General features: G+C 34.3%; 1 protein-coding gene across 2 annotated transcripts in view; it reads left to right on the top strand.

Annotated features, from left to right (window-relative positions):
• Window positions 1-12,138, top strand: part of capn3a (calpain 3a, (p94)) — a 37,539-nt gene that overhangs the window by 2,224 nt on the left and 23,177 nt on the right. For both annotated transcript variants that reach the window (XM_056476569.1, XM_056476568.1), the window contains exons 2-10: window positions 1,943-2,012; window positions 3,205-3,323; window positions 3,413-3,546; window positions 5,619-5,787; window positions 7,002-7,085; window positions 7,185-7,279; window positions 8,918-8,995; window positions 9,097-9,257; window positions 9,819-9,988. In XM_056476569.1, the coding sequence (XP_056332544.1) occupies window positions 1,943-2,012; window positions 3,205-3,323; window positions 3,413-3,546; window positions 5,619-5,787; window positions 7,002-7,085; window positions 7,185-7,279; window positions 8,918-8,995; window positions 9,097-9,257; window positions 9,819-9,988 (1,080 nt within the window). The remainder of the gene's footprint in view (window positions 1-1,942; window positions 2,013-3,204; window positions 3,324-3,412; window positions 3,547-5,618; window positions 5,788-7,001; window positions 7,086-7,184; window positions 7,280-8,917; window positions 8,996-9,096; window positions 9,258-9,818; window positions 9,989-12,138) is intronic.

Here is a 12,138-nt window from a genome sequence, read left to right as displayed (position 1 = left end):
TGCTGAAAATTACACTGTGAGACACAAAGTCGCAATTGTTAAGCGTATTCATTCTGTCAGATATTCTAGCAATTACAAATAAATTATTACATTGTTTTATTGTGCTCAGCATATATAAGTACACCCCTCACAAATCTCTCATTTAAATAAATATTTTCTATAGGAAGTTTTACAATATTATATTTGTGCATATACATTAGATTAGTCAGTACTGAAGCCAAATCTAGAGCTAATCTTACAAAATAACTTACAATAACAGTCCAAAAAATTGTAGCTCAAATTTATACGTTAGGGAAAATATATAGAAAAAATTATGTATATATATATACTTAAAAAAAGAGCAAAAATTAAGAGAAACAAAATATATAAAAGGTTGTTGAAATTTTGTCGATTCTTCTAATTTTTTTCAATATTTTACTTAAAAATCTATTACCTTTCTATTTCTAAAGATGTTCAGTGACTAAAATATTATTTTATTAAATATATCTGTTTAATAAATCAGATTTGTTTAAATGCACCAAAATATATATATATATATATTCTAAATATAGCCTATATTCACTAAGAAATAGGTAAAAATATTCATTTATAAAACGGAGTGTACTTTATTATGCTGAGCACACACACACACACACACACACACACACACACACACACATATATATATATATATATATATATATATATATATATATATATATATATATATATGTGTGTGTGTGTGTGTGTGTGTGTGTGTGTGTGTGTGTGTGTGTGTGTGTGTGTGTAATTATGTATATATATATATATATATATATATATATATATATATATATATATATATATATATATATATATATATATATGTATATGTATATATATTTTTCACTTATTAGTAAAGCCACATTACAAGAAATAGTCACATTGATAAATTACAACAAAAAATTGTGAGATATAAAATTATTAAGCAATTATGATATAGTGTTTCATAATATTGCAAATGCATGAAATAAAGACTAATGAATGGATTAATGAAAACAACAAACACAAACTTTTACAATACTTACCTGAAAGATAAACAAGTACCACATTTAGGTACATTTATAAAAAAGTGACTCAAGATTGTGATATATTACTTTTACAAGTAACTTTACCCATTTCTGATAAAAACACAGAGAAAAAAATCACTCTGTGAGATATAATGTCATAATTATGTTATATTATATTATATATATATAATGTATAACAATTATGAGAAATAGACACAGTGTAAAGATACAAAGTCTCAATTACAAAAAAGTCGTGTTATAAGATATGAAGTTGTAATAATAAATAAAAAGAAATCAAAATGTTATCATTAAAGTCACAATTATGAGAAATAAATTCACATTATGGAGTAACAACTTTGACATAATTACTAGAAATAATTACAGCGATATATCTGAAGTAACACAAGAATTAGCCATATAATGAGATATAAATTCATAATTCTGTGAAATAGTCACATTGTGACATATTAAATTACAATTGCAAGAAACAAAGTCAAAATATTACACCGTGGATATATTAGAAGCATCCCACAACAACAAATGAAATTCACAAAAAATGACCTTAAACTGTAAAAAATGCTGAGTTCCACTCAATCGATTTATGCCGAGACAACATAAAGGAATTAAGTTCACTTATGAGTTTTTACAAATTTAAGTGGATTCAACATAAATCACTTAAGTTATTCCAAAAACTCTCAAAATTGGTTTCAGCTCATTTTTAATAAGTAGTTTCAGTGTATTATTACCATTTTTATTTTCACTTCCTAATTGTAGCTTAAAATCTTGTTACAACTTTCCCTACAACTCATCTGTCTGTCCATCTATTCATTTGTTCTTCCCAAACATCAGTGAACATCAGAGTCTGAATCAGTAATAAACCAATGCTCTAACGATACTGTATATGTGTCCTGCAGGAAATCTGTGAGAACCCACAGTTCATTGTCGGAGGCGCTAGCAGGACTGATATCTGCCAGGGAGATCTGGGTAAGATTATTTCTTCAATGCATTACAGGGTTCATATACGTACGAGCGCTGGGAAATTCATGAAAATGGTTAAATTTTAGTGAATGTTCAAAAAGTGCTTGGATAAAGTGCTTGAAAATGTAATTGTATTACTTTCATAACAATATATGTTACTAAATAGGTCATGATAATTTACTATTTCAAATAAAATTAACATAAAATTAGCATAAAAGGAAAGTTTTTTTTTATCTGCGACTTTTGCTTGAACAGTGGCAGGAGACAAAATGCATGGAGAATGTTCATGAGTGAACAATGCATTAAATTAAGATAAATATAAATTTAAGATGCGAATAAATGACAGTAATTCAATGTTGGGCTTGGGGCAAACATGCCATCAAAGCTTCCTATTAGCATTCAATATATAGTATAGTATTCTAACAAATAGCATCTGACATAATGTGATGAAGAAAAAGTAGACAGTTGAAGTCAGAATTATTAACCCTCCTGTGAATTTTTTGAACAGAGCAAGGAATTTTTCACAGTATTTCTGAAAATATTTTTTCTTCTGGAGAAAGGTTTATTTGTTTTATTTTAGCTAGAATGAAAGAAGTTTATATATATATGTATATTTAGCTGATATTTCTCTCAATTGTTTACAGAACAAACCATCATTATACAATGACTTGCCTAATTACCCTAACTTACCTAATTAACCTAATTAAGCCTTTAAATGTCACTTTAAGCTGAATACTAGTATCTTGAAAAATGTCTAGTCAAATATTATTTACTGTCATCATGGCGAAGATAAAAGAAATGAGTTATTAGAAATGAAACCGTGAACATTAGCACAGCATTACAGACTGTTTACCTCAATGTATAGGCAGTAGTTCAGGGTCACATTGCAGCTATATGGCAGCGAGCACCTCTCTTGGGCCCCCATATACACAGGACGGACCCCTTCATTATGTGTTTACTCTGTTGGAAGGGAATCCAACTAGCAGCTCTCCCTATTGTTTTGACCCCACATGAGCCATAAAAGAGACCAAAAACACAAAGGTTGCTAATACATAGAGTAGATTACCAAGCTGGCACATTTCCCTGGACAGTCTGAAAATGCTGAGTTCAGCAGTTTAGGCTCCTCTTTTTCTGTAATAGCTCTATATTTACACTTAAAATGAGTGTAATGTGAAATACTATTTTCTGTGCATTCTAGGTGACTGCTGGTTGCTTGCAGCTATTGCTTGTTTGACTCTGAATGACAAGCTGCTGTATCGTGTTATTCCTCAAGAGCAGAGCTTCTCTGAACAATATGCTGGAATTTTCCATTTCCAGGTTGGTGCCGTTGAGTGAAATTGGTGTCTGAATTGACGTCTGCATTAGAGTTGATTTTTATTTCTTCCTCTGGTGGTTGGTGTGCTTAGTTCTGGCGATATGGGGATTGGGTGGATGTTGTGGTTGATGACCGCATTCCCACCTTCAACAACCAACTGGTGTTCACCAAATCTGCCGAGAGGAACGAGTTCTGGAGCGCTCTTCTGGAGAAGGCTTACGCTAAGTAAGTGTCTGTGGGTGATATTTACGCCATTTGAAGGAACACTAGTTAAACTGTGCTATATTGATATTTTTAAATCCATTCAGCCAATCTTGGGGTCTGGTTGGAGCATTTTTAGCTTAGCTTGGCATAGATTATTAAATCAGATTAGACCATTAGCTTTTTACTCAAAAAAAAAAAGAGTTTTGAGAGTTTTTTTATTTAAAGTTGACACTTCTGTAGTTTCATCTTGCACTAAGACTGACAGAATTTTTAATTTTTATTTTCTGAACTGATATGGCTAGGAACTTAGTAAAGTTAATTTGGAGAGGATCATGTGCTTATGACTGACCACGACTGGTCTCACATTAGCTATCTCATGATTTACCAATCAGATGAATCCAAAACATATGTAAATAACTGGATTTCCTTACCTTATCCATCTTCATCTTGAAGAATCCCCCATCTACCCTGACTCCTCCCAATTTTTCCCAGCATATTTCAGGGTAGGGCGCCAAAAAGGCTGCTGGTTTGAGTCCCAGCTGGGTCAGTTGGCATTTCGGTGTGGAGTTTACGTGTTCTCCCTGTGCTCACGTGGGTTTCCTCTGGGTACTCTGGTTTCCCCCACAGTCCCAAGACATGCACTATAAGTTAATTGAACAAACTAAATTGGCCAAAGTATATTAGTGCAAGAGTGTATGGGTGTTTCCCAGTGTTGGGTTGTGGCTGGAGGGGCCTCCACTGCGTAAAACTTATGCTGGAATAGTTGACGGTTCATTCTGCTGTGGCAACCCCTGATAAACAAAGGAATAAGTTAAAAAAATAAATAAATGAGTGAATAAATTCAGGGGAGCTCCCGAGACCTACCTGAGCTCAGACTCCCCTCTCATCTGATGAAACGGAGGGAGCCCTGGGCTCTGTCCCAGGACAGTACATCAAACACACTTTATTTATCAATCATCAGCTAAGTGTGAACTCTTAAATCTCTCATTTCGGCGTAATAATCAAGGAACTTCCCTGCCATACCATGGCGGCAGCAGGTGCAATAATGTTACGTAGCACCTAAAAAAAAGTCCAAAGCTACCCATATAACAAAATTTCTCTGGCCCAGATCTAGGCCACACAAACAGTTTTTGGATGGCCCACATGCTGCAGTGAAGTACGGTACATGACTGGACCAAGTCTGGCTTCCATACAAGGGCCAAAATTGGACCATATCTGGGCCAAGTCTCAGGCAAGTTAATAACCCAGAACTGGGCCAGAAATGTTGGTGTCACGACTGCAGTTAAATTGATAAACCCATGAAGCATTGGGCTTTAGGCACACTATGGCATGTTTTTTTCTCAAAGCGACCTGATTGGTAGAATCTTTTTCTTTACTCAAAAATAACTTAAATGTGGGTCAAGACAGGCCAAACTTACTTGGCCCACACACTACACTTGACATCTGGCCCAAGTCTTGTGTGCCGCCTTAAAGACGATGCCACTTCTGCCAAATCTGGGCCAGAATTCTTTGCTACCTGGGTAGGTAACTAACTGCTTAGTGTCATTGTGGCTTTTGCAGCCATGGAATGATAAACTTAAGACATACTTACAAAGTTACTAATAGTCAGTAAAATGTCTGTTAGGACACCATCAAAACAAAGCAATGGGTAATTTTAAGCCGACAGTCTACTAATACTCTCATGACTAGTAGAGGACATGTAGTTGGTTATAGTCTATGCAGAATCTTCATTAAAAAAAATAGCATAGTATTTATAATAATGCACAATATCATCACATATTCATGAAATGGTGAAATGCTAAATAAAAGTCTGATGTTGTAGTTTTAAAAATTATTCCTTCAGATAATTTCAGTGTTGTGAATAACTGTTAGTATGTTTTTAGAGATTTCACTGATCCACAAACCGTTCCTGAGAATAACTAATATTTAACTAATATTTAACTATCTAATATTTCAGATATTATTATTTAGCATAAGCTGAATTCTTCTTTATAGCTTTTTTGTTTAAGTATTATATCCAAATAAATTATACAATAACGCAAGTACAAGCAGGATGAGCTCTTATTTCACTTACCATTGACTTTCCTCTTCAGGCTTCATGGTTCCTATGAGGCTCTGAAGGGTGGAAACACAGCCGAGGGAATGGAGGACTTCACCGGTGGAGTGACTGAATTCTACGAGATGAAGGAGGCGCCCAAAGAGCTGTATAAGATCATGCAGAAAGCTCTGGAGAGAGGCTCGCTCATGGGCTGCTCCATTGATGTGAGCTTCCTCAATCTACTACATTTATCATTCATTTCCTGCGTGTACAATTTAATTGTGCAAATTAAAACTTCTTCTTAACAATGTGATAAAGGATAGCCTACTTGAAAAATGCTAACAATGATTTAAAATCATGCTAGAAAATGTTAGCAAAGGGTTAAATCATGCTACAAATGGTGATAAATCATGCTAACAAAGTGCTAAGTCATGCTAAAAACATGATAACAAAGTGTTAAATCATGCAAGAAACATACTAGCAAAGTGTTAAATCATGTTTAATGCTAGAAACATGCTAGCAAAGTATTAAATCAAATGGGAGCATTAAATAGTTGAATCATCATAGAAAATTTTAGCAAAGTGGTAAATGATGCTACAAATGTTAGCAAAGTGTAAAATCATGCTAATGAAGTGCTAAGTCGTGCTAAAAACGTGCTAGCAAAGTGTAAAATCATAATAAAACACGCTATCAAAATGTTATGTTTAGCATTTTAATGTTTAATGCTAGAAACATGCTAGTGAAGTGTTAAATCATATAGAAACTTTAAATTGTTAAATCATGCTATAAACATGCTAGCAAAGTTTTAAATGATGCTACAAATGTTAGTTAAAGTGTTAAATCAGGCTACAATCATGCAAAGTGTTAAATCATGGTAGAAACATGCTAGCAAAGAGTTAAATAATGCTTAAACAATCTAACAAAGTGCTAAATCATGTTTAGTGCTAGAAACATGCTAGCAAAGTGTTAAATCATGCTAGAAACATCCTTGCATGATTCCTGAGAATTTCGTATTTATAGGTTAGCGAGTTGCAGTTGTTAAATATGACTTTATGGTGGTTTTCATACGCTCTATAAACATGATCTTTCCACCATTACAGACCACAGTCATGCTAGCAATGTGTCAAATTGTGTCAGAAACATGCTAGCAACAAGCTACATTATCCCTTACATTTTTTTCTTCTTTTAGCATATTGATTACTATTTGTATAACTACAGTTTTACTACAATTACCATAGTTAAACTATGATTAGAGTTGTAAAACCATGTTTAATTTTTCTAAAGGGTCATGTTAGCCATGTGCTAATTTGTGTAAAAAAAAACATATGCTACAAGCTTTAAACTACTTGAAATTAAAAAAGTTCAAACTTCAAGCTTTTAATACGTTAAATTTGAATCCTAATATACTACCATAAAGTGATTTAATTTGTACCCACAGTCTCTGGTTCCAGCCCGCTTTGAAACTCGTACTGCGACGGGTCTTGTGAAGGGTCATGCCTACTCTGTGACCGCTGTGGAGGAGGTAAACATCAGCATTAGGCACTTTTATGATTATTTCTTCTATAGCATTCCCGATTTTAAGTTGAGTCTTAATGACAATTATGATGCTGCGTGTCTGCAGTGTAAACAGAGCCAGCAGAAGGAGTCCAGAGTGCGTCTGGTGCGTCTGCGTAACCCCTGGGGTCAAGTGGAGTGGAATGGACCATGGAGTGACAAGTGAATATCTGCTTATCTCTAAACTAGACTTTATTTGTTGCACTTCTGACATTATCTCGCAATTCTGTTTTTGTCTTAGAATTGGGTTTATATATTCTGAAGCTTACAATGCACAATTGTGACTTTATTTCTTGAAGTTTAAATCTCGTAATTTATAGCTGTAAGCTGTTTTTTTTTTTTTTTGTAAGGTGTTCCATTTGAGAAAATAAGTACTAATAATAAGTTTGTTTATATATATATATATATATATATATATATATATATATATATATATATATATACACGCCCACACACACATACTAATCGGCCACTTTATTAGGTACACCTTACTAGTTACCCCTTTTGCCTTCAGAACTGCTTTAATCTTTCGTGGCATAGATTCAACAAGGTACTGGAAATATTCTTCAGAGATTTTGGTCCATATTGACATGATGGCATGTCAAATCACAGATTAGTGTATACATATACAGTTGAAGTCAGAATTATAAGCTCCCCTGAATTATTAGTGCCCCTGTTTATTTTTTCCACAATTTCTGTTTAACAGAGAGCAGATTTTTTCAACACATTTCTAAACACATTAGTTTAAATAACTCATTTCTAATAACTGATTTATTTTATCGTTGCCATGATGACAGTAAATAAAATTTGACTAGATATTTTTCAAAACACTTCTATACAGCTTAAAGTGACATTTAAAGGCTTAACTAGGCTAATTAGGTTAAAAAAGCAGATTAGGGTAATTAGGCAAGTTATTGTATATCGATGGTTTGTTCTGTAGACTATTGAAAAAATAGCTTAAAGGGGCTAATAACATTGACCTTAAAATGGTTTTTAAAAAATTAAGAACTGCTTTTATTCTAGCCAAAATAAAACAAATCCTCCAGATGAAAAAATATTATCAAACATACTGTGAAAATTTCCTTGCTCTGTTAAACATCATTTGGGAAATATTTTTAAAAAAGCAAAAAAATTCAGAGGGGGGCTAATAATTCTGATTTCAACTGTGTATAGAGCTGTTACACATTGCTAGAAACTTGCTAGCAAATGGTTAAATCGTACTAGAAACATATGCCAGCAAAGTGCTAAATCATGCTAGAAACATGCTAGCAAATCATACTAAAAACATGGTAGCAAAGTGTAAAATCATGCTAGAATCATGCTTGTATATTTGCTGGAAATTACGTATTCAAGGGTTAGCGAGTTGTAATTACTATGTCAGTCATTTAGTTGGAGCAAACTGGCAATGTGGCTTTTCTTCATAAAATGTAGAGCTTAATGGTTATGTAATTGATATTTTTGTCATAATTTTACAATACTGTTGTAGATTGTAAGTACAACTTAGTTTTATTGTAACTAACAACAACAACAACAAAATCATGGAATCATTTAATTCATTTAAAGGTGGCATATTAATTCATTAGGTTAAATTGTTCTCTGATATTTACATAATAGGTTTGTGGTTTAGGTAAGTTCAAAATTTCTCCAGAAACAGTTTTATATGCATTTATTATCACGGAAAACACCCCTAGAATCAGAAGCTCTGTATTGACCGTATTTGGAAAGGTCATAAATATTAATGAGCTCTGCTCTGATGCAGCAGCTTATAAGTGCCTGCTCTCTCTAATTCTATTGTTACAGTTCAAAAGAATGGGAAAGTCTTTCTAAAGCAGAAAAAGAGAAACTCCAGCAACAGAATGCTGAAGATGGAGAGTTTTGGTGAGTTAAACAAGCCAACATATCTTTATGAACGAATGTATTTGTTTTGATGTGTTTTGATATGATAAATGTGAGTTTTAACTCTTGTCGTCAACCTGCAGGATGTCATTTGAAGATTTTAAGAAAAATTACACCAAAATTGAGATTTGTAACTTGACTCCTGATGCCCTGGAGGATGATAAGCTACATAAATGGACAGTGTCTGTCAATGAGGGCCGCTGGGTGAGAGGCTGCTCTGCCGGAGGATGCAGAAATTATCCAGGTGGGTGTCAAAACAACTAATAGAAAATCATTTTAATCATATTATCAATGGGCGACACGGTGGCTCAGTGGTTAGCACTGTCACCTCACAGCAAGAAAGTCGCTTGTTTGAGTCCTGGCTGGACCAGTTGGCATTTCTGTGTGGAGTTTGCATGTTCTCCCGATGTTAGCGTGGGTTTCCTCCAGGTGCTCCGGTTCCCCCACAGTCCAAAAGACTGATAAGTGAATTGAATAAGCTAAATAGGCCATAGTGTATGTGTGTGTGTGTGAATGAGTGTGTATGGGTGTTTCCCAGTGCTGGGTTGCAGCTGGAAGGGCATCCACTGTGTAAAACATATGCTGGATAAGTTGGCGTTTCATTCCGCTGTGGCGACCACTGATAAATAAAGGGACTAAGCTGAAGGAACATGAATGAATGAATATAATATCAATTCCATGTTCAATTTGCACAGCACCTTTTATATGTAAACTGCATCTTAAAGTGATTCACAGATCAAAATGAGCAAAATAATAATGTCTAGTAAGAAGAAAATGCTAATAGTATTTCTGTGGTCTCCTAAAGACACATTCTGGACAAACCCACAATACCGTCTGCGTCTCCTGGAGGAAGATGACGATCCGGAGGATGATGAAGTGGCCTGCACTTTTGTTGTTGCTCTAATGCAGAAAAACAGACGTAAAGAACGCAAGTTGGGTGCAAACCTCTTGACCATTGGATTTTCCATTTATGAGGTATCATTGCTCCCACCATTTTAAACCTTCAGAGAGATAACTAAGAGAAAAGGGTTTTTCACACAAGAATGAAACATTTCTGGGTTATTCTAAACTCCAGGTTAAACAGAATCTTGGGTTATCTTGCTTTAGGTTTCGCCGTGCTCATAATTTAGCTAATAGTTAACAGTTAATCCTGGGTATTTCTATGCTGACTTTTCAAAGTGGAGATCAACATTAGTGAGCAGTTTATGAATACTTTATTATTATAATATTCATATTCCATATTCCAATGGCAATCGCCTCACAGCAAGAAGATCGCTGGGTCGAGTCCCGGCTGGGGCATTTCTGGCATTGGAAATTGGCATTTCTGTGTGGAGTTTGCATGTGCTCCCCGTTTTCACGTGGGTTTCCTCCGGGTGCTCCAGCTGCCCCCACAGTCCATTGACATGCGGTACAGGTGAATTGGATGAACTAAATTGGTCGTAGTGTATGAGAGTGTGCGTGAATGTGAGAGTATATGGGTGTTTCCCAGTACTGTGTTGCAGCTGGAAGGGCATCCGCTGCGGAAAACGTATGCTGGAATTGTTGGCGGTTCATTCTGCTGTGGCGACCCCTGATAAATAGGGGACTAAGCCAAAGAAAAAATGAATGAATGAAGTCATGTTATCTTCATCGTTCACAATGTGCTAATAATATGACAAAACAATTTGAACATGAATTTTGTAATTTTAATTATTATTTACACACTGATTTTATATGCTATTTAAAATGGTTTTGAATGTGATTTTATAAAGTTTGAATACAAAAGTTATTTTTTGGTTCAGAATTTCCTAGTTTATATACTGTAGATATCCAGTTTGTAAAACTCCAAAATTATTTGTTTGACTTTTCACAGATCATCTATTTATACCTTTGGAGGATCTCTAGCCTAAGTTCTGCGCAACCTGAATTTTGCAGTCTGTATTCCTGCATTTTGAGTTTTCGAATATTGGATTTGATGTTCTGGATTTCTTCATCTTGAACATTTTAAACCGTATTTTTACAAATTGAATATCTGCAGCCTAGGAATTCAGAACCCAAAACTCACTTGTTTTTTGAAAGTACACGTCTATAAAATTCTGCCTTAAAAATAAGGGTAAGTTTGCACCAGCTATTCATAAGTTCTTTCTTAAACTGGAACCTAAGGCCACACTAAGGGCTTAGTAACTACTGGCTAGTTTGTAACTAAATTTGTTCTTACTTCGGTTGCACCACATGTTATTAAGGCAAACCGTAGTTAGTAGGTGGTAAGCTCTTCATTAAGTCATGTGTAGTCGAATTACATAATTATGTAACTATATATAACTGTTCTATGAAAATGAAATGAAATTTTTATAGAACGTTACATTAGTCAGTCACTACAGTCCACGCACACATCTGCATCACGAGCCATGAATGCACAAAGTTATCAAAACATTAAACTTGATTTTTTTATATCCTACATATGAAAGAGAAAAGAGCAGCAAGAAGAACTCAGTCATAAAGAAATTCTCGTTTTAATTGATGGATACAATTAACACAAAACACTCCTATAAAGAAAATTACACTCTTCTTTATTCTACAAAATGCGAGATTTCGGAAGGAATTAAGGCCATTCTTCATTATCATCGCGAGCTTCTCAGTGTAATATAATCTCGCAGTCATCTCTTTTCTACTGTTGTACATGGGCAGAGGCTGCTGTAAATATTTAGTTGGAACATAGCGTTAAGTTCAGTGGTGCAATACAAAAATATTTAGTAGTGTGTAAGTTGTACTGTAGTGTCCTACTGCTGGTGCAACCGACCCCAGTTCACTAAATTAATCAGTTCTCTTAAGTTCTCCAAGTTAAATATATATATAGAATTCAATACTATTTTCAAATAACATATTAAACATATTAAAAAACACTCTATAATTAAAATTGACATATTTCTACCTCCATATTCAGTCCATATAAGCTCGAAATTATTCATAATCATGTTTTACAAAATAAACAAAGCACATCAACAAAATCCCTCAAAAACACTGATGAAACTCAGAGCACGGCAGTTATTGTAACACCAAGAAGGATTACAATTATAATCACTAGACTTTCACAGGTTTCACACAACCTGTTTGCACAAAAGCTTTAGTGTTGTTTAAAAATGTAA

The sequence above is a fragment of the Danio aesculapii genome, chromosome 17 (genome assembly GCF_903798145.1).
Source record: "Danio aesculapii chromosome 17, fDanAes4.1, whole genome shotgun sequence".
Classification (NCBI taxonomy): Eukaryota; Metazoa; Chordata; class Actinopteri; order Cypriniformes; family Danionidae; genus Danio; species Danio aesculapii.
Note: the sequence above shows the minus strand (reverse complement) of the source record. Positions and strands in the feature narration are given on the sequence as shown.